General features: G+C 50.8%; 2 protein-coding genes across 4 annotated transcripts in view; both read left to right on the top strand.

Moving 5' to 3' along the window:
• XYLB (xylulokinase) overlaps nt 1–2,448 on the top strand; it is a 47,001-nt gene extending 44,553 nt beyond the window's left edge. The window contains exon 19 of the mRNA XM_032459196.1: nt 1,496–2,448. Coding sequence (XP_032315087.1) covers nt 1,496–1,675 — 180 coding nt within the window. The 3' untranslated portion in view covers nt 1,676–2,448. The remainder of the gene's footprint in view (nt 1–1,495) is intronic.
• Nucleotides 2,449–4,720: 2,272 nt separating this feature from the next.
• ACVR2B (activin A receptor type 2B) overlaps nt 4,721–26,456 on the top strand; it is a 34,698-nt gene continuing 12,962 nt past the window's right edge. Inside the window, exons 1-7 of one of the 3 annotated variants that reach the window (XM_032459200.1) lie at nt 4,721–5,050; nt 23,046–23,253; nt 23,561–23,670; nt 23,835–23,986; nt 24,069–24,212; nt 24,671–24,814; nt 25,107–25,255. In XM_032459200.1, coding sequence (XP_032315091.1) covers nt 4,999–5,050; nt 23,046–23,253; nt 23,561–23,670; nt 23,835–23,986; nt 24,069–24,212; nt 24,671–24,814; nt 25,107–25,255 — 959 coding nt within the window. In that variant the 5' untranslated portion in view covers nt 4,721–4,998. Of the gene's footprint in view, nt 5,051–9,709; nt 9,979–23,045; nt 23,254–23,560; nt 23,671–23,834; nt 23,987–24,068; nt 24,213–24,670; nt 24,815–25,106; nt 25,256–26,456 lie in introns of those variants that run through there. The other 2 variants (XM_032459199.1, XM_032459198.1) reach the window with 2 other exon arrangements.

Genomic DNA, 26,456 nt, shown 5'->3' with positions numbered 1-26,456 from the left:
AGTATGTACGAGCCAAAGGATACCTTTTAAAGTTGACAAGCTAAGGGGGGAGGGTATAGCTCAAGCGGTAGAGCCCATGCTTAGCATGTGTGAGGTCCTAGGTTCAATCCCCAGTACCTCCTCTAACAGTAAATAAATAAGTAAACCTAATTACCTGCCCCCACCAAAAAATAAAAAATTAAGACAAAGCTTACAATTTCTGTATCCGATAAGGTAGAATTCAGGAAAAAAACAAAACAAAACAAAACAAAAACACCAAGAAGGACACTATATTGTTAAAAGCCACAGTTCACAATGAAGATAGACAAGTTATGAATGTTATAGCCTCAACGATTTGGTTTGTCAAATTTAAATGAAAGTCTTTGATTCTCTCCTATAGATTCCAATGGAATCCATATGGTTTCTGAATATTAAACTTTGCACCTTATAATAATAATGAATAATAAATATTGGAGAATACATCTATTATTCTCACTTCAATAAAAAAGTCCATTTACTATATACCACAAAGAAAACTATAATTTCCATAAAATAGAAATAATGCAATCTTCTTTAATTACAACACAATAAAATGAGAAAATAATAAAATACTGTTTTAAGTTCCAGCCATACTTTCTATAAAAGTACTTCTAGGGCAAAGAGGAAGTAAAACCCAAAATCTCAGAGCTTCTAAAGATATAATTGATAATGAAATCTATTGGATATAATTAAAGCAGTGATCAGTGAAGTATAGCTTTAAAATACTGTAATATTGATAAAAATAAAAGAATAAAGGGTGAATGAATTAAGAGTACAACTCTGTCCTCAACTCTACAAGGTTGCCAGGCTCTGCTTGGGATGCACTTCCTGCACTGTGGACTGGAATTTGTCTCCAGCAGAAAGCAGGGGCAGCCATAAGGCTGTCTCTCTGTTCTCAGGGATTACAGAATTGTATAATGTCCAAAAATAGTTGCCTTCTATGTTTTATCCAGTTTTCTTGTTATGGCTCTGAAGGGCAAATACTGTCCCAGCTACTGCAGGAGAGCTGGAAGTAAAACATCTTATTCAGCTCGATTTTGGTTTCACTTCCAGCAGTTTCTTCTCACTGTAGGAACCTGGCCTAAAAGGGAGGCTTGGCTGGTCAGTTTTAAGAGCCCACAGGAACAGACTGCTCCAGCTCTTTCTATTCTTACCAGAGACACCTTGCATTCACTTTCTGCTGGTTTGGGAAAAACCCCTCCTAGTTTCACCAACTGTTCTTAAGTCATTGAGCCATGCTTTCCAGTGACTATCTCTTAGAGCTTTTGGGATTCTGTTGTTCTCAGTTCCCTCATCCAGCCTGTTGCATTCCTCAGCTTTTCCCTGCACGGATGCTAGCCCATGAAGCTTTTACTGCTGTTGGGTGTTTGGGGTTTGTCTCCACTCGCTTGTATTTTGGTGTTTTGGGGGAAACCTTGTCACTTAGTTTTGTTATAGATGCACACGGATTTTCTGTTTTGTTTTTCCTTCCATGCAGTTGCTATGTGAGAATTTTGGAAGATTCAAAAGCTATGCAGCCACTAACCTAGCCACCATCTTCTCAGAATCTGGCAGATGTTTTAAGAGTCGGAAAATAATTTCCCATGCTCTCTTCCCCCGTGTCTGCACCAGAAGCAGCATGTATCAAAATGTAGCCTCCATTAGCCTGTGTCTCTGAGTTTTCACAATGAGCACAGCTTGCTTGGTGACCCACAATGGACTTGCAGGATGAGTGAGGAATAAATTTTGTTGTTTTAAGCTACTGAGGTGTGGGGATTTTCCATTAGCACAGCATTATCTAATCTATTTGGAGAATTATAGAGTTACCTTTCCATTCAAGCCACTCAATTTAGTTGACCTCAAGGTAGTCACCATTAAGTTAAGAGAGGGTGGGAAGAAGAACTACGGGGGCAAGGAAGAAAAGAAACAAAAAAACTATTTGAGAAGTGTGTCTAGGAAGTAACTTGATGTTGAAGACACACAGAACAGATTGGAAGTACATGGTTAAGCTTTGGGTGAACTGTATTGCTAAAAAACCCATGCACCCACCCAATTATACAGTGTTAATGGTAACCCCCCCTTAAATTGTTTAAGGTGGTACTGCTGTACCTAAATTACCCACTAATAAATACTACTGTATATTACCCCATATTTCTCATAATTACCCACTACAGCATATCTCTAACCAGGGCCTTTCAGAAGCTGAGAGAGTCTGGGGCTGCTTCTATGTATTTAAATGAAAAGGTCTCCAAATAAAATTACAAAAATTACTTAAAGAGTTTATCTTGCCAATTAAATGCATTTAACCCTCACAATAGAATGTGTTATAATTATACAGGTATCAGTTATATTATAATGCTGTAGTCTTCTGCCTTCTCTTATTAACTTGATACTGAAGGATGCCATGCTGAATTGTTTCTTCTTAATTCCTTGGTTTCTGACCTTGATCCCTGCGGAGGGGAGAGATATCATGGAAGAGCAGTTCTAACATACAGAATGCCTGAATGGAAGAATTCCCTGCCCAAAGTTTTATTGTGGACATTTGTTGGGTTTTTGCCTTCCAGCTTCCAGTCATCTCATATCTGATATCAAATGCAGTATTTACTACTCTTTTAGTTCAAAAGGGCAGAAAACCCAAATCAAACTTGCTTTTCAGATCTCCATCATCACCTTTCTCAAACAGCCTATAGGCTCATGAACAAATGGTGGCAGAGACAGAGGCTAATCCTATGAGCTCAACAACATGGATTTCAGCTCTGCAAGAGGATTTCAGCAGTGGCAATGGGGACTGCGAGGGTTCTAAGGCAGAAAAAACTTTAATGTGTCTCAGGAACAGAAAGCAGGCCAGTGTGTCTAGCTGATAATGGTGAGATGGAGGAAGAAGGGCTGATTATGTACAGCTATTGTAACAGGAAGCCATGGGAGGATTAAACCAACTTGCTGATGGATTGAATATGGGAGGAATCAAGAATGACTCATAAAATTTTGATTTGAGCAATTGGTTGGTTATACTGCTGATTCAGATGGGCAACTGGAGGAGTAGATTTACAAGGGAAATGAGAAATTCTTTAGCTAGGTCAAATAACAAGGTGCCTGATAAGGCTGCCCAATAGAGATGTCAAGTAGGCAGTGGGTTATATGAATTTGGAGTTCCCAGAGATGTCAGGGTGGAAGACAGAGATGTGAGCCCTTACTGTGATACCAATCTGGTGTGAAGTAGACGAGATGAACCAGCCAACCCAATAAGGAGCTGTAATCTTTGACATGGGATTTTCCAGAACTGGAAGGGGCCTTTAGAGACCCCCAAATCTTTCTGGGTCATGGTTCCAAAGTGTAATGCCTGAGGTGTTTCAGGTGCTTTGGAAACTGGAGGTGGTGGATCCTCATTTCAGCTTCGGTCAAGACAATTTACGTCTTACAGGGTGGACTTTATGTAAGATTTTGTATAAATAAGGTTTCTCCTATTAAAAAAAAGCAAAGCACAGGAGTCTAACCTCCTCACTTTTTGTATAAGGAATCAGGCTCAGAGAAGTGAAACAGCTCAGTTTCAGCCCGCCCAGCTGCTCTCGCCTTGCTCCAAGAAAGGCTGTGGCAAATCTGGAAAGGCCAGAGGACAATTTCTGTATCCAAGGATTCCACGCCTCAGTCCCTGAGCTATGAGGGGTCTTTCCCTCTTTAGCTGGGGGTGGGGGGCATCATGACCCTCCCAAACTATGGTTGTGACAAGCACCGTAGAATCTGAGATAGAGAACAATGGTCCCCAAAGAGGAATCTGGGGGGTGAAGAGGACAGCCCAGACATTTGCTAGACAAGATCTTCAATTGCGGGGACTGAAGGCAATTAACGGTTTTGAAGGTGCAGATTGAAGCTGGGGGTGGGGGGTGGGAGTGCTGAGAACACTTAGGTGGGTAAGGGTGAGGAAAGCAAGTTCCCAGAGGCCTTTTCCCACCTGCTGCTGCTCTACGGGGCGGGGCTTACGCCCTCCCTCACTTGGATGGGTTCAATTCCAAGATACTCAGCTGTGCCTTTTGTGCGTGTGTGTGGGTGGGGGGTTGGGCTGCAGACGTGGTGGTCCACTTGTTATTTTAGAGAAATCAGCCTTTTCCTGCTGATTAGTTCACTCACCAATAAACACGACTCTCCTGTGGCTCACTGTGACTCGCATCTCATGTGGGGAAACGGAGGCGCAGAGAGGAATCCAGGCCAGAGTCGGGGGCGGCCCACCCACTCTGGAGTAGCAGGGCATCATGCCCTCGGGAGCATGGTCGCCTGCGCACGAAGCAAGAATCCCGGAGCGGCGGCCACGGGGTCCTGGAGTTCTGGGGCAAAGTGGTCCGGGGGTCCAATCCCGCCACCTTTGCCATCGCGCCCTGCCTCGCGCTCCAGACCCGCGGTTTGCACGCGCCCTCCCGGAGGGCGTGGGCTGGGGGCGGGGCCTCCGTGTTGTTGTTTCTCCGGGGCTCCGCCCCTGAGGGGGGCGCGGACCACGCGGCCGAAGGGCCCGCCTCCCCTCCCCCTCCCCGCCCAGCTCGCCCGCCTCTTTGTATCCAACATCCGGGTTTCCCCGCTGGCTCGGCTCCGCGGCCGCGGCTCAGGAGCCATTTTGGACTCGGTTCAGCTCCCCTCCCCCCACCCCTCCCCCCGTTCATGGCCCCTCCGGACTCGGCCCCTGCGCCCGGGGCCCGGGCCCAGCCCCGCCGCGCTATGCCTGAGTCGGGCGCGCCCCGGCCCGCGCCGCGCCGCCGCCCCCCGGCCCCCGCATCGCCCCGCAGCCCGGGCCGCAGCCTGTGCCGTCCGCAGCGGCCCTAAGCCCGGCCCAGCCGCCCGGCCCTAGGAGCCTGCACGCTGCCCCGGGACGAAGGCGCAGGAAGCGCGCAGGGAACGAGATCTAAGGAAGAAGCGGGAAGGAGAGCGCAGCCGCCGCCGGGCCCTGCGCGCCCCGGGAGCGCCGCGCGGCCCTGCCCGCGGGCTCCTGGTGTCCGCGGGGCGGCGCCGCGGAACATGACGGCGCCCTGGGCGGCCCTCGCCCTCCTCTGGGGATCGCTGTGCGCGGGTAAGAACGGGGCGCGGCGTGGGGGGCGCAGGGAGGGCGCGCGGGGCGGCTTCGGGCGCTGCTTGGTGTTTACCAACAAAGGGCGGGCCCGCGGCCTTCTCTCCGGGCCACCTGCATCCAGCCTGCACCTCCCGGGGCGGGGACTGGGGACGCGCTGGGCGCCCCGCTCACTGATCTTTGGGGGGACAGTCTTGCCTGTGCGATGGCCTGCGGGGCTCCGGTCGGCGGAGGCGACCCCAGCGTCTGAGTTCAGGATACACGGGCGCGTGGAGCCCAGGGAGAATGAGAGGAAAACCGGAGCCTGGGGAAGGTGGCCAAGCAGGGCGGGCAGAGCTAATCCGGGGGTGGCGGGATTGTAGGTGCAGCAGCGGCGGGGGGCAGGATTGCGCGACCCTCAGAGTCACTAGGTGTAAGGAAGCGAAGCGGCCCGCTTCACGTAGCCCGGAGGAGTCCCCTACACCCCATCCCACCAGCGTCGGCGTCGTGTTCCCCGGGAGGCGCGCAGTTGGCGCCAGCTCCCACCTGCGCCCGCTTTCCCTTTGACGCCCCGGGACGCGAGGTGCGGCCACCCTGCGGGACCCCTGTGTTTTGGGAGCCAGGGAGGGGAGGTGCGGCGAGAAGAAAAACCAACAGGTTCCAGTCCGTTCTGGCTTCTGGGAAGCACGTGGCGCGCGGGTGGATGACCCGCGGGGCTAGCGTTCTGCTCGCGTGTGAGTGGTTGAGGTTGTTTGGGTGCGGATGTATACACGGGGAGTTCTCATGAGAGAGCGCTTTTCCCCAAGGCCGAAACACTGATTTTTCTCTTCTAGCGGCGCTGGGACGCGCCTACTCAAGTGTGCGCGCAGGGATGAGCTCCGCGTTCGGAGTGGAATGGCTCCGGGCAGCCCTGGGAAGCGTGGGACCCGTGCGTTAAAACTCCAGGGAGAAGCCCGAGGCGGTCGCGGAGGCTGGTGCGCGGCAGCCCGGGCGCCTGGTCCTGCGCGTCTTTGTTCCCAGCCCCCATTACACATGCAGCGCGGGTCCCCCGCCGCCCGGGGTGGCAGCAGCGCAGAGCCTGGGAAACCCGCGAAAGGCGGGGCCGGGCGTGCAGGGGCGGGGCTGGGATCCCCCGGCTGCTGCGGGGGTGGGGATGCGGGATCTCCATCTCATCCCCACTCCCACTCCGCCCGCCTCCTTTGCAGTGTAGCATGGCTTAGCTGTCTACGCCGAAAGCAAGTGAGTTCTCTGTGTAGGGCTTGGAGCTCCGTGTCTTGAGTGCAGGGACTAGAGGACAGAGACCCCTTATTGGTACTTGGGCACTCTCTGGAAGGGACTGTCATGGCTCTTCTGGAGCCGTTTTCGGTGTCGTAGAAGCAAGGTGTTGGGGGGGGGGTGTTTAACCTGTTTCTTTCTCTGCCTTTTAAGTGCTGCTTTCCCCCCAGAATGAGAGCTCTGAAGTGAAAGAAAGGCATTTTCTTCTAGAGGGAAGGGCGGCAGCTCACCTGGCTGTCTGTGGGTCCCTCCTGGAGGTGCTGGCTCTCCCAAGCCCAGGCCTGCAGAGGGGACTTCCTCCCAGGACAAGACAGCCTGAGACCTGGAACCCTCTCCCAAATTTATCTCTATCTGGCCTGACCAGTCTCAGGTCCCTCTCTGATTAGGTGGGGCAGAATGGGATTGGGCCCTTGGAAGGACTGTGTTTTCCCTCCTTTTCCCTGGCTTGGGCAGTGCTGAGCACTGGACCCTGCAAGGTGGGGCAGCTGGAGTTAGACTGGAGTCCAGCTACCTGTGTTCCTGCCGTGGAGGAAGGTGGGGAGTCTCTGGGTGTTTCTCATGGTCACACCAGCCAGTTAGTTCTCTGGTGGCCACTGCCCTGACCTGTGAGGAACTATGGAAAGAGCTTCCTTAGACGGAAGTTGGGGGCAGAGCTGGCCCTCCTGTTCCTTGTACTTTGTAGATTCTCTTCCTTCTTGCTCCTGGCTTGCTGTTTAGAATTACCTCCACCCCTGCAGCACATGGCATCCTTGTAGAAGAAAGATCTAGAACAGTGTTGTCCAACAGAAATACAGTGTGAGCCACACATATAATTTTAAGATTTTTCTGGGTGTTATGTTAATAGAAGGAAAAAGAAACAGACGTGTCTTAGTCTCCTCAGACTGCTATAACACAATACATAGACTCTGTGGCTTAAATAACTTTTTTCAGTCTGGAGGCTAGAGGTCTGAGATCTGTGTGCCAGCATGGTAGTGTATGGTGAGGGCTCTCTTCCTAGCTTGCAGATGGCTGCCTTCTCACTGAATCCTCACACATGGCCCTACCTGGTGCTTGGGGTGGGGCGGGGGGTATTGTTCTTTTTTCCTCTTCCACTAACCTTGTCATGGGGGCTCCACCCTCATAAACGAGTCTTAATCTTTTGCAAAGGCCCTATCTCCAAATACCATCATATTGGGCATTAGGGTTTTTTGATGTATGAATTTTGAGGGGACACAAACATTCAGTCCATAGAAAGTCAAATTAACTTTAATGGTATATTTTACTTAACCTAATGTATACAAAATAATCATTTCAACGTGTAATCAATATTAAAAACAGACATTTTATATTGTTTATTTGTACTGTCATCAAAATCCACTGTGTATTTTATACTTACAGAACATCTTAATTCAGACTTCACATTTCAAATGCTCAGTAGTCTCACCTGGCTTTAGTGGCTACCATGTTGAATGGTGCAGGCCTAGAAGGAAAGGCAAAATTTATGCTACAACAATGGTGCATTGTGCTTATACAGGATGAGTTTTGCAAGTCTTCTGTGCCTGGCTCAGTGTCCTTGGGAAACAAGTCATTTGGTCTTTGCCTTCCCAAACACACATCTGTGTACCTTGCAAGAACTTCTGACATCTGTCTCTTCTTGGGGTTTAGATCAGGGCCCAAGGGGTGGGTTGGAAAGTATTTTGAGTGAAATGTCAGGAGCCACTGGCTGGGGAGGAGGACCTGATTCCTATCTGTCCCATCAGGAGGTGCAGGCCTTGACTGCTCCAAGCTGTCTTCATAGGTGGGCTCCTCAGACCCAGAGATATTGTCCATTCCCTCAGGGGAAAAGTGTGTGTGGAATGGGTGAAGTGACCCTCGGGCCCAGTGTACTGGCAACTGTCGAGGACACGGACCACAGACTCACAGGCTGCTGGTACCCTTCCCCAGGGAAAGGTGTCCTCTGCTACCTGTCCTTGTACCTGCTAAACAATCCAGGCTCTGCCCTGGCTGGCTGGCCAGGCTGCCCTTTGGGAGGGGTGGGCACCCTCCTCAGCTCTTAGAGACTCTCCCAAGGTTGATGATGTGAGAAACTCATCCAGCCTCCCAGGCTCCCCACCTGGGTGAAGATGTAACACCTGGAACCCCACGGCCTCCCACAGCGTGGGTGGGCTGCTGTGCACTACCCAGCAGGGTCTTTCCAGGCATTGCGATTCCCCAGATAGCACTTGGACTTCCCCTGGCACTTCACCTAAGGAACTTCCTTTTCAGGGAGCCCAGTGGAGAGCGCCCATCCTATACTGTGGGCCTCTCTGACAATCTGATGAAAGCTTTCCATCCTTCCCCCAGGAAAATACAAATAAGATTGCATGCAAGAGTGTGCACATGCATTGTGCATGCACCCTCACTGTTCTGCACTGATACCAGGAAATTGTGGTCCTCTGGGTTGGACTCCTTGAAGTCCTTGGCTGCTCTGCACATGCCCATTGTATGTCTTAAGGGGCAACTTGCTGTCCTTGGGGGCTGCACTTGGCTAGTTCCCACATTGCTACCTACACCTACCTGTTGTAGCCAAAGGACATGACTTCTTTACTTCCGTTTTTTGTGACCCTGGCCACTGTTCACATTCCAGCCCTGGGTCTCCTGCTCCCCTTCCCTCCCCCAGGAAACCCTCCCCTGAGTGCCTATGCATTCAGCCCCCTACCTGGGAGCTCAGGGTAGTGCAGGTGAGAACCGAGGGACATCAGGTCAGAGTTCAGATCCACTTGCAGATACTAGCCTGTTACCTCGGACCGGGATCTGGGGCTGAGGCAGGGCTGGTCTGGGGAGTACTTTTTAGAATAACACTGGGTGGACAGCCCTCAGGCAGGGTCCTGGCCCGGTAGACTTCATTCTAGAACAGGATTTTTTAACCTTGACACTGTTGACAACTTGGACCTAATAATTCTTTGTTATGTGTGTATTGCAGGGAGGGGGAGTGCTGTCTTGTGCATTTTAGGATGTTTAGCGGCATCCTTGGCCTCTACCCACTAAATGCTAGTAGCATTTGTAATCATGAAGCCCGAAAATGCCCTGGGTAGGGGGGATGCAAATGAACTGATTGAGAACCTGATCTAGAATGTTCTCATGCTTTTAAACGGACAGACAGTTGTGGGAAGTGGGGCTAATGGCTAATGCCTGCTCTACACCCCCTCCATCGGATTCAGGGTGGGAGGCTGGATTCTCCCCAAAGCCTAGGAGAATCCTGCTTCGCTAAGCCTGCACAGCGTCAGAGTTTGGTTCGAATTCATGGTTCGAGTGAGCCGCTGGCCACCGAGTAGAATCCTGGCGTCCTTGAGTTTTCCCAGAAGTGGTTCAGGTTTCTTCAGGGAGGCGGAGGTTGTGGGTGGCCCGGCAGCCTGCCTGCCGCCCCCGCCCACCGCCCTGACTGCGAGGCCAGGTTCGCACCGTGCCTCGCCCGCCCGCCCTCGCAGAATGTCAGGAAGGGCCGGGGCCGGGGCCGGGGCCTCTGCGCAGCGCTGCGCTCCTGTGAGCGCACCTGGCAGCCGCCGGAGCCGCCGCCGGCCGCGGGCCTAGCGGAGCGCCGGGCATGCCCTCCCCCGCGAGCGTGCCGGCCGTCGGGCGCCCCGGCGAGCCGCCGCCTCCCTGGGCCTGGAGCTCTGAGCCCTCAGACACCGGAGCCGGGGCGCCGCCTCTCCCCAAAGGTACGGGCGGCGTCTCCACCCTGGCCCCGGGGAGGTGGTGGGCAGCACAGGAGTCAGGACCGGCACCGGCCCTGCAGGCCCAGCCCAGGGGTTGATCCCTGCCGGCGCCTGCTGGTTGGGCTTGGCAGGCTGGCAGCCCCGTGTTCCCTCTCCGCTCCTCCCCTGACCGGCCCGCGGCTCGGCCGGGAGCTGCCTGGGGTCTCCCCTGTAGTCTTGAAGTCTTCAGCACACAGCTTGCTGCGCTGGGAACGGATGACAAACACTTCTTAGGGTGGGAGGAAGCCGTCTGAAAAGCTTCAGTTTCCAAGTTCGCGTCGCTGGTGTGTGAAGTGCTCCTTTAAAAGGATTTGTTTTTTGCTGGGGTTGAGACTTTCTCTTCCATCTTTTTTTGGGCTTTCCAAAGGGGACTTTGTTGCCATCTCCGAATTATTTATCTTTTTTTTTTTTAAACTTTCCCTCTCATTCCATCACCTGTTCTTTGTTCCAGAAGAGACACCCACCCCCTTGTTTGGGGCTTCCTTTTCCATCTTTGTCCACCAGGCTCACAGGCCTGCCATCTCAGCCCAAGACATGCCTGGTCCTTGAGGTCCTGGTGGTGCTGCTCCTGGATGCCTAAGTTTTTTGGTGGGGACTAGATAGGGGAGAGGAAACGCTACTGCCCTCTTCTGAGTCATTTTTTCAATTGGTGTCTCTGTCTGGCTGAGATTGTTGTGGGGGGTCAGCCCTGCCTCGGCCAGCCCAGCACCAGTCATGGCTTCCTGCATTTGGACAGCCCCGTGCTTTGCCCTGGTGATTCCAGTTCTGCTGTACACATGCGTGTGCCTTTTTCAGACTCAGGGACTGGCTGCCTTAGCTGGGTGTTTTCATTCATTGACACGTGATCTCTGGGAGTGGGTGTTGGAACGGGAGGCCTGCCCCACTGGTCTGATGTGTGGCCCTCCTCCCAGGGGGCCCTTCTCTAGGGGCCTGGCCGCTCAGTGGGACTTCTCTCTGGCTGGTTTCTGGGCTGGAGCTGAGGTGTTTTGTGAGGTGAGCACATGTTCTTGTTTGCAAACGTTCCTCTGCTGACTGTTTCAGTTCCACTCTGACAACCAAGGAGGCTAAAATTAGTTCTGGGGAAGGAAAAGGAAGGCTGCTTGGAAACCCAAGCCCTTGGCTCGAGGATGGAGGAACCTGCTTCCTGGGGTTTATGGCTGAACATTTCGGAAGATGTGACCAGACCAGCTGTTGCCTGTCCATCTGAGGAGAGGGAGGGGCCCCTGCTTGCCTTCTAGACTTGAACCAATGAGAACAGGAGGCTGACTTGGAAGCTGATGCTCTTGAGTGTTGATGCCAGGATGACTTTTCCTTCTGGCTTTTGTAGTGGTGCACAGTGTTTTCAGGTATGAGGACAATACCTTTTGATGTCCAGTGTCATCGATAGCCTCCTTTCCCCTTCGCCCTCACTGATCAGAAGGGGGTGCATGAGTTCTCAGAGCCCTGGACTGGCAGCCATGGGTTAAGAAAACTTTATGTACTGTTTGGGAATTTCCTTCTTATCCAAGTTCTGATATTCCCTTCAGGTACTCACAAGCCAGGCAGCCTAGGGGCTCCCTTGGAACTGCTGGTGGGGATGGGGGTGGGGTCAGAGGCGAGCCCTGTGGCCCAGGCTTCATAGGAGGTCCAGCTGCTTTGTTCCCTGAGGGCAGAGGGGATTAGGGTTCATCTGCTCTTAGGGGCTTAGAAAATAGAGGGGTAGAAAAGTTAGAGGTGAATTCTGGTTTCCCTTTCCACCTGGCTGGCCCCTCCTGTGAACTCCCCTCCCCCCCCAAGAGTGGTCCTGCGGGGCTACTTGGAGGAGGACAGCCAGGGCAGTGCAGTCCTGTCCCCCCTACCCTGGAAAGCCCCTCCTTAGCCTCCCCTCATCCAGGGGTCTCCTGGTTAGCTTCCCTGGAGTGTAACTGGGGGAGTAGTTGTCACTTTGACCATAACTTCTTTTCCTACTTAAAATTCAATTAATTTTTATTAATTAGTTTTACAAATACTACACATAGATTCAGTTGCAGAAATTCAGATGTTACAGATAAAACCAGGGTCTCTTTTACCAGCCCTGTCTGAGTCCTCCGGACGTGAGCCTTCTCAGATTGGTGGATATCCTTCTAGACATTTGACCTGTGTATCTATAGAAGTACTTAGAGAAATAGGGTTGGTAATTTTTTTTAAACCTAAAATGGTACTGCTCTCTTTCAAACATTTAACTGAAGTGTAAAATGCATGTTGAATAGTGTAATTAGTTTGAAAGCTTGGTGAACTTTCACAAAGTTAATATACCAATATAATGAGCCCGGATGGAGAATCAGGAATTTACTTGCCCTTCCCCCAGCCAAGCCCTCTCTTGCCATTCTAGTCTCTACCCCTAAACCCCAAAGGGTGACCACTCCTCTGACTTCTAACAGCATACGTTAGTTTTGACTGTCATTGTGCTTTATAGGTACGGACTCTTACAGTATGAACTGCTTTGCATCCATCTTTTGCTCACCATGTCTTGTAACTTGCATCCATTGTCGCGTGTCATGGCTTTTTAACCTCAGATCTGTTTTGGCAATCTTTTTAATAAATATGGATCTCAGTCTTTTTTTTTTTAAATGGAGGTTAATGGGATTGAACCCAGGACCTGGTGCATGCTAAGCATGCACTCTACCACTGAGCCATATACCACTGAGCCATATACCCTCTTAACTCAGTCTTTTTGATAGCTGTGAAATTTCAGAGTTTGGATATAGGCTACATTTTGTCTGATCTCCTATTGATGGACTTTGTGATTGTTTACATATTACACCGGTTGCATCTCAAGGATAGATGACAAGAAGAGGGGACGTTCTGGGTCTCAAGACACTTAGGATATTTTAAATTTTAATAAATACTAAGAAACAGTTATACACGGTTATACCACATTGTCGTCTGTCCCCCCAACCCCATGGCAGTGGGGGTAGAAGCTGGGTGAGATGGCATGGCAGGTAGCCCTGCAGCAGTCTGTGAGCACCTCCGCACCTCCAGAAATGCTAGATTACAGAGGCTGGAAATAGCCAACATCGTGAAGGATGCTGGACGGGGGAGCTCACTCACTTCACTGGCCTGGTGTCTGAGGGGAGCCAGAGAGGCTGCTTCCCCTTTTAAGTCTCCTGGTTACCGTGCCCACAGAGGGAAGTGGCAGCCGACCAGCCAGGCTGTGGTCTGGGTTTGGGACGGACGTGCACATGTGTGCTCACGAGCTGCGCTCTGTGCTGCCTCCACCCCTGGGGAGACTGTGCTCTTGCTGAAGGTTGTGAGTTGCTGTGGGGAGCAGGGCTCTCCTGGTGAGCTAAGTGCATTTGACACGTTCTTGGCATGACCGGATCCTGATGTGGTGGTGACGATGGTAGGGGCTATGGGGAAACCTGTAAAAGAATTACTCTAGAGTCTGATGGGCAGGTTTTCACAACAGAAGGGGCTCTGATGAGCTTCAGTTCGGGGCTGAATGTGTGCCTTGTTCCCTTGCACAATTTTCTGCCTTGACTGGCTGAAGATAGTTCAAGATGACTTGTTCTCAAAGCGCCTGCTCTCCTAGTCCCTTCTTCAGCACGCTCTCTACTCTGTCACTGCTGTTTCACTGGGACTGCTTGTGTAAGGCCACCTGTCAGGCCCGGCTCCTGGATGTAAGTGGCAGGGGGTTAATGGTACTGTTTTCATGTGTGAGTGACGTCCCAGTCAGCTCTCCCACATTGTACAGGTGATGTGCACTGTCTGTGCATTAATCTGCTCAGACTGCCCTGGCAGGATACCACAGACTGCGTGGCTTAAGTCACAGAAATTTATTTTCTCACAGTTCTGGAGACTTCAAGTCCAAGGCCAAGGTGTGGTCAGGATTGGTTCCTGGTGAGCCCTTTCTCCTTGGCTTGCAGATAGCAGCCCTCTTCCTGTGTCCTCACACGGCCTTCCCTCTGGGTGTGTATGCTCCTGTTGTGTCTTCCTCTTCTTATAAGGACATCAGTCCTCTTGGTTTAGGGCCCCACCCACATGACCTTAATTGACCTAATTTTACCTCTTTAAAGACCTTTCCCAGTACAGTCCCATTGGGGGTTATGAATTTGGGACACACAATTCAGTCCATAATAGTCTGAAATAATAAGGTTGGTTGAAAGTGAATTCTGTTTTCCTCTTGAGTTACACTTTGGAATGGAAGTTACTTTTTTCAGGACTCTGCTTTGGGGTCAGTGTTCTTCTTAATTAACACTTTCCACGGGCAGTCTTATCTGCACCGGTGACCTCAGTTTCTGTGTATTTGTTGAGGTGTCTTTATGGTCCTGAAAATATATCTAAAAAGTGGGTAAAAAATAGCTATGGAAATACCCTCTTTTGATAATCAGGACCAACCCTCTTTCTGAAGGCACCTGAAAAGATGGACAGATTGAGAAAACATCTCTGGTTGAAAGCATTGTACAGCTAAGAGGACAGTGAAGACCTACTTACTAGGCCAGGGTCTGTGTGAGAACAGAGGTCCCTGGTGCTGACTTCTACATTTGAGTCTGTTTTCAGTTCCATATGGGCAACTTGAGAGGCTGGGCCTTGCATTTGATAGCCTTGAGGAGCTAAGGACACAGAAATTGGTCTTCCAAACAGAGAGTGGGTGTAGTGAGCTTCTCCTTTTGGGTTGGGACCCCAGTGGCCTAGGGGTGAGGGAGAGCCGAAAGAAGACAGACTCTAAAGTTGGATTAAGATGTCCTGGAATTAATGATGCCCTTAGCTGCCTGCCAGAAGCACCTGTAACATCTTTCTAGGAATATAACATCATTCTAGACCTCAGATTATTTCTGCAAACATTTTTGCACTATAATGACTGACCAGTCATTTTCAGTATAATAGCCGGGAGAAATATCACAGTTGAAGCCAGACCTGGGTGAGCTCTAAGAGTTATATACATGTTGAACAATAGCAGTGCTCACTGTGATCAAGGGAATGAATGTCAACAGAGAGCTAGGGAAAGATTTAACAACCAAATGAAAAATCTGTGGTAGAACTGACTTGTAGACTAACAGAAATTAAGAACTCAGTGATTTTATCAGGCAATAAGGTGCAACTGAAGAGAAATAGCGAACTGGTAATATACAGACAAAAAAGATGTATAATACAGAAGAGAGGGAAAGACCCAGAGGTTGAAGTGAGAAGGTCTTAGGTCCAAATAATCAGAGTCACAGAAATAAAGGACCGAGGAGATCATAGCTAGGAAACTGGTAAAAACAAAGTAGGACATTAAGCCACTGATTGAAGAAGCCCTGTGAACCTCGGTACAATAACAAATTAAAAATTCCACTCCTATTCCTATCACAGCCAAACTTCTGAAAACCAAAGACAGAGAATCTTCAAAAAACAAAATAGCCAGAGAAAAAAGGAATTCCTATCAAAAGAGCAATGGTTATATTGATGGCTGACTTCTCAAAAACAGTGAAAGCCAGCAGACAACAGAATGATAGTTTTAAGTGCTGAAAGAAAGAATTGTCAACCTAAACTTCAACAGCAGGTGATATTGTCCTTCAGGATAGAAGGTGTCAGGTAAAGAGAGTGTTCTTGAGACAGAGGGAGTAACTAGATGGAATGTCAGAGACGCAGATGAAGGGCCATGAAAAGGTTACATACCCAGACCTTTATTCTGTGAGGGAAGTGTGTCATTGAGTTTGAAATACATATAAAAACAAAATCTACATAGCACAGGGAACTATGTTCAATATCTTGTAAAAACCTTTAATGGAAAAAATATGGAAATGAATATATGTATGTATATGCATGACTGGGATACTGTGCTGTACACAAGAGATAGATGCATTGGAATTGACTGTACTTCAATTAAAAACAAAAAACAAAAACAAAACCTGACACCAGTGCTGTATGTGAGGGTGGAGTGAAAATGGAATTTATTCTAAAAGTTCTTACATTATCTAGAAAGAGGGTGAAATTACCAATTAATGTTAGAGTTTGAGAAGTCAAGGCATGCTGTGATCTCCAAGGTAACCACTGAAGGGTAGGAGGGTGATAACTTTCAAGCTGAGAAGGGGGACAAATAGAGTCATAGAGACGTCTCACGCTGAAAAGAAGGCAGTAAAAGAGAGATCAGGGAACACAGAGTGGGAGAGAGAAATAGAATTAATATCCCCCGAATAAACATAAGGTGCAAAATTCCTTAAAACATTCACGAAATAGAACCCCGCAATATGTAGAAATAATGATTCATCACATCCAAATGTTTTTATCCCAGAAATGCATAGTGGACTTAACAGTTGAAAATCTAATCTGCCACATTCACAGAGTAAAGAGGGGCAGTATAGGATTATCTTAGTAGATGCAGAAAAGGCTTTTAGGGTTTCATCTTTAGTTAATCCTCAGAGTAAAACAATTTGGAACTGCAAAGGACCAAGAAGAGCCAAGGCTGTCTTGAAGAAAAAGAACAAGGTGCACCTACTGGATTTCAGGATTTGTTGTAAAGCTGTAGTAATTAAAACGGTGGGCTTTTGATGCAATAGCTAAATAGACAGTGGAATAGAAGAGAAAGGCCAGAAATATAGTCATGCCTGTGTGGATGCTTAAGACAAAAGGAAAACAACACACAAGTTGGTAAATGGACAGTTCTTCCAGTAAAAAAGCACTTCAGTTCGTACTGAGGTGATGTTTTGTAGGTATGAGAGATTGTTTCAATATTGGGAGGTAGTATTAATTGACAGGGCTTTGAGATTTTGATGTCTGAGTGTTGTAAAACTTTTTATCTTACAGCCACTGCAGCTTCTGTTGGTCTGATACACTTATTTCCACCCATTTACTTTCAGCTTGTCTTGGGGAATTTTTTTGAGCTGGGTTGGGGGTGGGCAGCCAGCCGTGGTGAATGGTAGCGAAATCTGAGGATCTGGCTGCCCATTACCAACCAGCCCTTCTGTCTTTGGGCGTATCTCTGCCTCTCTTTCCAGAGACATCTGGTGCCACAAATTCCTGAGTTTGGGGTTCTTTGGTAGACACCATGTTGTTTCTCAGTATTCTCCACAGCCAGTGTTGGAGTCTTGTGCTTGACCACTTGGGTATTTGCTTTCCAACCTCAGAGCTTCATTTCTGTGGTTATTTCCTGTTCTTTTTGTCCTTATAGGTTTATGCCTTAAAAACCGTTCCTTTGCTGTGGTTTCAGTGGGATTATGGGAGGGAGCAAAAGTAATATTTGCATGTAATTCTTGACCTTTCCCTGGAAACGCTGTATCCAGCGTTCTTCAGGAATGATGGGCCCTGGAGAAAGGCAGGTGTTCCAGAGATGGCCCTGGGTCCACACCTTGTTCTGTGGGAGGAGGTGCCAGGGACTTGCTTACAGAGTCCAAGTTGGAAGTGACTTGAGGTGACCTAGCTTGATTCCTTGTTCCTGGGCCGGGCTTCTGAAGGCAGGTAGACTTCCTCTTGGCACTCTTGGAAGCTGCTCCTGCACTTCCATAGCTGGCAATAATAGTGAGCAGAGCAACTGAAAAACCTCCTCATACAAGGCAGACAGAAATGCTGGATAAAGTGTGCCAGATGCCCTTTGTAAATGCAGATGCCCAGTTGCATGTGTAAGAAAGGAAGGGAGATGCGAGAGGGGGCTGGAAACTAGAGCTGTACACCGTCACTAGCTGAGTCTGCTTATTCTCGGGGGATTTGCTTCTCTCCAGAAGTTAGAGGTATGGCCTTAGTAGCAGATTGTGAGGAACTGGAGGTAAGATGTGGAATTGAGATTGAGGCTCTCACATGGAAAGACTTCCATGGGTTATACCTTCAGTGAAAGTATAGACTAGAAGAAACATCCTTTTGCTGATCAAGGGAATAGATAATAAAATTGTCTTGGCCTAGGTTAGTGGAGGGGGTGGGTGGTTTGTCTTGAGAATTTGTAACCGTAGATCTGTGCTTCCATGAGCTTGGAGTTGAAGTTTATACCATCTGTGTTTCCTGGGAAACTGGAAGTTGAGAAGTTAAAATGATTCCACATTGGTAATGTCCTAGAGAATTTGGCAGAATTTGGCAGAAGCGAAAATATAAATTATCTCTGGCAGCTTGCCCCCTCAAACTTGTCCTCACTTTTTATTCCCACACAAAAGGCCCCCACTGAACATAAGCTCTGTATCCAAAAACAGAAATCCAAAACTCCATAACACACAGGGAAACAAGATACCATGAGTGAAAACCATCAGAAATGACAAGTGGCAGAAAATAGGTGTTTAAGAAGTGAAATCATGGAGTTGTTAAGATAGGGATTTGGAAATATTGACAAAGAACAGAGGTATCAAGGTTTTGTTTTTTTTAAAATAGACCTTCTAGAAATGAAAAAAAATAGATTGAATTTATAAATTAAGTGGAAGAACGAAACAGCAAATTAGACTCAGCTAAAGAGCAAATTAATGAATTGGAAGTTAGAACTATGGCATTATCTGTGATAATGCTTAGACACAGAATTGGAGAATATGAAAGCAGAGTTAAGAGACGGGATGGTCAGATATACTTGTAATAGGAATTTCTGAGTCATAGAATAGGGAGGTGCAATATTCAAACTGGTAAAAGCCAAGAATTTTTCAGAATCAGTGAAAGCCATCAATCATCAGAGTGAAAGAATATTCTTCTGAGCAGTGTAATTACGTTTAAAAGTAGACTTAGACATAGAGCTTGTGAAACTGCAAGGAGCAGATCTGAGGAAGCAGCCGGAGGGACAAGACAGAGCATCTACAAAGCTAGGCTTGACTTTTCAGCAATGACAGTGGAATAATATTTTCAAAATGCCTAGAGAAAATAATTCAACCTAAAAGCTTATCTTCTTCTGAACTGTCAGTTAGGAGGAAGAACAAAATGACATTTCAGAAAGGCAGACAGAGGCTTCTCCACCAAAAGATCTTTTCTAAAGAGAGATGTTCTTCAGGGCGGACAGTGGTCCTGGAAGGAAGAGCAGAGATACTGTGAGCGCACAAGCTGGTGAACGTGCGTACAAGTAAGCAAATGCTGCCCGTGTAAAACAAACAGTATCTGCTCTGGGAGGCAGGTAAGAGGAACAACTACAATTAGATACTGAACACAAATGTTAGGTCCAACTAATTACATATAAGTTGAAAAGAGATAATTGGAGTGTGAGCAGTTAAGTTCCTATGAGGGATGGGAGACATGCTGATTATTAACTTTGGGCTTCTAGCATAAACGTACATGTTAAAATTTAAAGAGTAGTCTATAATAGAATAGAAATAGAGTGCATTACTTCCAGACCAGAAGTGGCTGAAATACAGAATTAAAAAAAGATAATCCAAAGGTGGTAGCAGTAGAGGAAAAACAAATTTAAACATAGTGGTAGTCATAAATGTAACAGGACTCGATTCCAGATCAAAGACAGTGTTAGGCTGAATTGGGGGAAAAGATAAAGATTTAAAATAAAAGTTGGAAAAAGATAAACTGGGAAAATACTACAAGAAATGTCATGTGACATTTGTTAGTGTCACACAACATACACTTGCTGGCAGAGAGCAAAACAACAGATGAGGAGGGTTACTGTGCAGTCAGAAAAGTTTTACTGGAATATGAAAAGAATTTCTGCAACGCAAAGGAAAAGAAGCCCAGGAGAAAAGTGGGAAAGGATGTGAACAGACAGTTCTCTGAAGGGGCTGATAGACAGATGATCGTTGTAAAGTAATCAGGAAATGAGGATCAAAACTGTGATAGAGGGTTTCACGTTGACCAGGTGAACAGATATCAGGGGGTGAGGGTGTGGCTCAGTGGGGCTGTCTTCTGCTGTGCACACGAATTGGTCCATCCACTTGGGAGAACTGTTTGAGCGTATCCAGTGGGCTGAAGATGCTCATCCTGTGTGCGCTGTGGGTGTATTCCTAGAGGACCGCATGCTGACGAGCACCAGAAAGCGCACAAAAGAGGATTCAGGAGGATTCATAGGGGTGGTGCTTAAAGCAGCAAACGTTGTAAGTAACCCAAAAGTCCAGCAGGAGGATGGATACTTAGGTTGTGGTAAGGTCATTCAGCGGACTGTTGGCCGCACAGAGGATGAAGGCTTTGCAGAGCTGCAGGAGATGCAGCAGGGCATGGAAAGGGCATGCACTCCAGAGCCAGACTGCCTGGCTTCCAAACCTGGTTTTGACATTTAATAAATAAGTTGGGTAAGTTGTTTCACCTTTTTGTGCTTTACTTTCCTCATCTGCAAAAGGAGGACCCTCACAGGGTTGTCATGGGGATTAAATGAATTAACATCTGTAAAGAGCTTATTAGTTGCTTAGTAGTGCCTGCTGTGTGTTTGTTGAATGAGAGTGTGTCAGTTTGGATGGTCCACAAATATATGGGTGATGGGGGGGCAGGCAGCAGACATGCCAGTTAGAGATTGTGTTTGGCTGCTAGAAGCAGATACTCAAGTTCAGAGATAAAACGTGGGCATGTTTGGATTCTTTTCTGACCCTTGTTTGTATGTGCCACTCCACAGTGTGTGCACACTCAATCATGCGCGTGTGTGTATGTCTGCGTGTGTGTCTGTCTGTCTCGTGTCCTAGCTCTCCCCCTCGCCCACCCCCTTACCTCCATTTCCCTTCCCTGTAGTCCCCATACCCCAGCTGTCCTCACTCTGGTTGTGGGGAAGGTGGTGGGGATGCTGCGGTGTGGACTAGGGGAGGTGGAGTCATGGACTCAGAAACGGGTACTGTCGCTGGGCACCCTCACCATCAAGACCCTCCTTGACTCCTCAGGAGGAACCTGCTGGGGCCTGAGATGGATGTGGTGCTTGGTGGCATCTCGTTCTCATCACTCTGCAGTGCCTACATAGGTGGGCTGTGCCCCCAAGGAGGTGGGGCCCCCAGGAGCCAAGGCCACAGCGGCCCTCTGGCCGCTGGAGTCCACAGTACGCCTGGGACACACCAAGTCCAGAGCCCAGGGGTCCCAAGGGAGGTGCAGCTACTCTCGCTCCAAATCCTCCCACTGAGACTCTGCCTCACTTCTCTGTCCCTCTTCCCTCTCCCCATTGGATTTCCCCCTTTTCTCCCCAGTGAATGTCAGGTGCATCCAGGCCAACTGGCCTGAGAAATAGACCACAAGTGTCAAAGCTGGTCGATTTAGGTCCAGTTCCCGGAATGTGGGTTCTGGTGGAATCTGCATGTGCTGTTTTTTTTTTTGGTGGTGGTGTGTGTCCAGGAGTGGGCTTTCTCTGCCCTGTCTGGGCTGAGGGTTTGGGGGGCCCTGGAGGTGCCTTTCCACCAGGTGTAGGCCCTTTGGAACACTGGGACTGCCTACTGGGGACAGGGCCGCTTATATACCTGATCCCTTGGAAGCCAGCGGTTGGGTTGGCTGGTGCTCAGGGGTCGAGCCCGCCACTTGGCCGGGTGTCTGGGGAGAGGCTCCCCCTAGGGCTCTGAGGCAGCAGAGATGAGGGGGCACAGCACCCTCTCTGCCAGGTTGGGTGAGTGGGCTGGGTCGGAGGAGCCCCTGTGCACGGGTGTCCCGGCCTGTGAGTGTGGGCAGGAGCCCTGTGTCTATTAAAAGGCGGAGGCAGCTTTGTGGTTGGAGTGTTGCCAGAAGCTATAAATAGCTGTGAGTGTGCAGAAGTAGCTTGCCAGGGAGGAGGGAGGGGGATCCCTCTCCAGCTGGCAGCACAGCCAAGTAGGGGGGTGCCTGGAGTCTCCCAGTCTCCCTGGTCCCCCTGGGGCTCTGAATGCAAAGCTCTTGGCAGGTGTGGGTGTGCACACCCCCAACTTGATGGGGCAGGTGGGGGGTATGTTGTGAAGGAATGGCGTAAGTGGCAGGGAGGGGTCTGACTCTAATATAACAGCCAACGTGCCAGGCATTGTTCTTACCACTCTTTAAGTGCATTAACTCATTTCCCTGTTGGAACAGCCAAGGAAGTAGGAGCTGTTACTATCTCCTTTTCACAAGTGGGGAAATGGAGGCACAGGGTGGCTGGGTGACTTGCCAGAAAGCATCAGGGCTGGAACTTGAACGGGGTCAAGGCTGCCTTTTTCTCTGTTGTCTGTAGGAGGATTTGGTCAGGTAAAAGTCCAGTGACATCCCGAATCCTTGGGTCCTACCAGGAGCCTTGAGATTTGGAGTTCCTATCCCTGTCCATGTGGGTCCTGCCCACAGTAGTGGCCAGAGGGGTCCGTGCCTGGTCAGCAGACTGGAGAGGGGAGCTGGGCCAGCCTTGGCCACTCCCGATGTCTGGTGTCCTCTCTTGTTCGAGCTCCTAGTCTCACACGAGGGCAGGGGCTTGTGGTCTGAGCAGAGAGGGGTTTCCCTGAGGACCCTTGGCTTGGGCTGCAGGCTGAAGCCATCCGTCCTGTTGTCCCCTCCCTGCAAAATCCTGGTGCAGGTTTGCAGCCATGCTTGAATGACAGAAGTGTTCCAAGGGGCAGTTGGGGTTTGCAGTGTTTGGCTATCTGGATGTCACATGAACGGGGGCTGGAAGCGGGCACAGAGTGAGTGGGGAGTGCCCACAGGGGTCTTGAGGGCCAAGCCCCGCTGGGAGGGTCATCTGTTATCACCGCTTGGGGCACATGCTCCTCTTGACCACCTTCTCCAGCCCTGCCAGGCCCAGTGCTGGTTGCTGCATGCAGAAGGGACCCTGGAGAGTCCTTGCCTCCCATTCAGTCTGGACAGGAGAGGGATGTGTGTGTATGGTGGGGGACACACCCGCAGTGTCTCCCTGGGGGACCGTGGTGAGCGTGGGATGAGGCAGAGGCAGCAGCAGGAGGCTGCCCTCTGGTTTCTCAGACCTGGTCCCTGAGATCTGCATCAGAACATTGGAGACAGAGGGGCTGTTTAAAGACGTAGATTCTGCCCCCACTCCAATTGGACCGGTCTGGGTTGGGCTAGGAACATGCGTTTTTAGCTCCAGCCTCCTGCCCCACCCAACACAGTGATTCTGACATGCCCTGGGGTTTGGAGGGCCCCCCCGCCGATTGCTGCTGCTTCCACTAAGGAGCATCTGTGTGTCTGGCCGTCAGTCTGGCCACCCTGTCTCCCTGGGACCCGGATCGGGGAGTGGGGCTCTGGGGCGGCTCAGCAAATCCCTCACCGGGGCGCAGGTTCCGGGCGCGGGGAGGCCGAGACGCGGGAGTGCATCTACTACAACGCCAACTGGGAGCTGGAGCGCACCAACCAGAGCGGCCTGGAGCGCTGCGAGGGCGAGCAGGACAAGCGGCTGCACTGCTACGCCTCCTGGCGCAACAGCTCGGGCACCATCGAGCTGGTCAAGAAGGGCTGCTGGCTGGACGACTTCAACTGCTACGACAGGTACTGCTGCCCCTCCGCCCTCGCGGTTCCACCGGGGCCGCGGGTCTGCAGTGACCCTGGCGTTGGGGTGGGAGGGGACAGCGGGGTGCTGCTGGGTCCCTGCCCCAGTCCCAAGGTACCCAGGAGGGCTCCAGGTGCACCTCCGCACTCTGGGTTCTGCTTTAGGGGAGGTGGGCTCACACTGCCCTCCCTCCAGTCCCTCATGGTTCTCCATGGGCCTCTCTGTCTGCGGGGAGGGTTTTGGCTGGGCCACCCTGGGGAGTCTGTGTCCCTCAGCTGAGGGGCATATGGGAAACTGTGCCTCCAGGCAGGAGTGTGTGGCCACCGAGGAGAACCCCCAGGTGTACTTCTGCTGCTGCGAAGGGAACTTCTGCAACGAGCGCTTCACCCACCTGCCCGAGGCGGGGGGCCCGGAAGGTGAGGGCCTTTGATGGGGAGTAGACATGGGCTGGCCTTGGCCCCGGACCGTGGAGTGCTCAGCTCCTGCGTGGGGTGGGGAGTGGCTGCAGGGCTCTCTGGTCTGGACCTGGAGGTGTGTGGGTAGGCGGGCTGTGTGACACCGGGCTCCATGTGTCCCCCAGTCACGTACGAGCCACCCCCGACAGCCCCCACCCTGCTCACTGTGCTGGCCTACTCACTGCTGCCCATCGGGGGCCTCTCCCTCATTGTCCTGCTGGCCTTCTGGATATACCGGCATCGCAAGCCCCCCTACGGCCACGTGGACATCCATGAGGTGAGATGGGGCTGGCTTGGGGCGGGGCAGGGTAGAGGTAGGGAGGCCAGGCTAGTCCCTGTTAAGCCCTCGATCTCCCCAGGATCCTGGACCTCCACCCCCGTCCCCTCTGGTGGGCCTGAAGCCACTGCAGCTGCTGGAGATCAAGGCTCGGGGGCGCTTTGGCTGTGTCTGGAAGGCACAGCTCATGAATGACTTCGTGGCTGTCAAGATCTTCCCGCTCCAGGTGAGCATCTGCTAGGCTCCAGGTCATCCACCCCTGCTGTGGCCCAAGCTCTCCCACCCCAGGGCAGTCCAGGCCCCTCCAGGAGGGATGAAAGAAAAGTGAACCCCGTTGCAGGTGGTGACATTCCATCATGGGGCTATGCTAGGGCTTTGCAAAACCTCAGTCCACTCTGGTTTTCAGGGTTTTGTTTTGACATCAGGTTCTGCTTAGAGGCCCTGGACACCAGGCTACCCAGAGCAGTTGCCCGGGGCACTTAGCAAAGCCAGGCCCCCTCTGCTTCTAATGGGTTGGGTGGTCCTGGACCCCCCCACTCCTGTCTCTGGACCTCAGGAGCCCCCTTTGTATGTCGGGGTATTGATTTATAATCACTACTGGCTGCCACCCTCAGAGGCTGAGGTTGGGGGCAGGCGGGGCTGGTGGTGTGGCTGCGGTGGGGTTCAGCCGTATCCCTGCCTCAGGACAAGCAGTCGTGGCAGAGCGAGCGGGAGATCTTCAGCACCCCCGGCATGAAGCACGAGAACCTGCTGCAGTTCATTGCTGCTGAGAAGCGAGGTTCCAACCTGGAGGTGGAGCTGTGGCTCATCACGGCCTTCCATGACAAGGTGAGCACGTCCGTGGACTTGCCCCCCACGGGCCATGGCATGGGCCCCACCCTTCCACGGGTGTGGACATGAGGGTCTGCAGTGAGAACCCCTGTCCCTGAGATCAGTTCTCATGAATGGGAGTAGTGACTTCATGATTATCACCTTCTGCCACCCCATCCCCAGCCCCTTCTGGCCACATGAGTTCTAGCCTCCCAGGAGATGAGCCCTGCTGTTGGCCCACGGAGATAGCCCTCCTGGGGCTGGGCTGCGTCCTGGCTCCTGTGCCCAGAGCCTGTGCTGTCTCCTCCAGGGCTCCCTCACGGATTACCTCAAGGGGAACATCATCACGTGGAATGAATTGTGTCACGTGGCAGAGACAATGTCAAGAGGCCTCTCATACCTACACGAGGACGTGCCCTGGTGCCGTGGCGAGGGCCACAAGCCATCTATTGCCCACAGGTACCTGGGTTAGCAGTAGCCCCCTCTGCGTTTGACCTGGAGCTGTAGAGAGGGTTGGAGGGTGAGAGCAGGGCCCAGGGGGTCTCAATTCCATGACGGCACAAAACCCTGGGCCCACCTGGCCCTTCTTCCTTCCTGGTATCCCCGGCAGGCCTCTCAAGGCAGTTTTCTGGTGCCCTCCAGTGGCCATAGTAGGAAGTGCAGACTGCATTACTTCGGTGGGTATTTGGTTTAGTAGTTCTCAAACTTTTTGATTAGGATCCTGTTACACTCTTGAAGAGAACTTCTGTGTATGTGGGTTATGTCTGTTGGTATTTGCTGTATTAGAGCACACATATTCCATTAACTGTCAGAGTGATGAGATCACTGGAAAATGCTGTACCCCTGGGAGAATGAGCTTAAAAAAGGGCAAATAAACAGATTATGATGAGAAGAGTCTCAGAGACTTGCTGGGGTGCTTAGATCACATGTTGAGACCCCCTGTGTTAACTTATCATAGTGCTTTTAAATGGCAGGCACTGCTCTCAACGCTTAGAAACGCCAAGTCATTTTAGCCTCCTTACTGCCCTGTGAGGTAGATACTGTTTTCCCAGCCCATCTTACAGATGAAGGAACAGTAGGGCAGAAGAGCTGACTGTGAGGGAGGGAACCCTCAAATTCCAGGGTTCAGAGCTGAAGGGCCCCACCGATAACAACATTCACGACACAGAAGGTTGACTGTATGAAATTGCCATTTTTGTAGATCAAAAACGGTTGAATGTCGACTCTTACATACAGTTCAACCTAATAGTAGTGCATAGTAAGTGTGCCAGGGGCGGCCCGAAGCATTTGTACATCAGTTTAGCTCTCACACCAAGGCTGAGACAGACATGGGGAGATTGAGAACCAAAGCAGCTCTGCTTGTGAGAGGCGGGTCTGAGTGCTCACCCCAGCACCTGCTCAGCCCTGCCCTGGTAGCAGGCTCCAGCTTCTTGGGGGCCTGCATGGAAACCGAGGCAAGTTCATTGAAACTTCTCTTTTGACTCACATCCCACATGGTGTAAATTCTTCCCAGAAAACGTGCGTCCCAGGCTGCTCTGCCTGCCTTCATCCGCTCTGAGAACATGAGGGCTGGCCTTTGATACTGTGGAAACTGGGATGGGGTCGGCCCAGCCACAGAGGTGGGTGTGGCTGTGGCAGCTCTGGCGGAAGTGCACCTGGG

This window comes from Camelus ferus, chromosome 17 (assembly GCF_009834535.1).
Source record: "Camelus ferus isolate YT-003-E chromosome 17, BCGSAC_Cfer_1.0, whole genome shotgun sequence".
In the NCBI taxonomy this organism is placed as follows: domain Eukaryota; kingdom Metazoa; phylum Chordata; class Mammalia; order Artiodactyla; family Camelidae; genus Camelus; species Camelus ferus.
The sequence above is the reverse complement of the archived record's forward strand: the minus strand, read 5'-3'. Positions and strand labels throughout refer to the sequence as shown.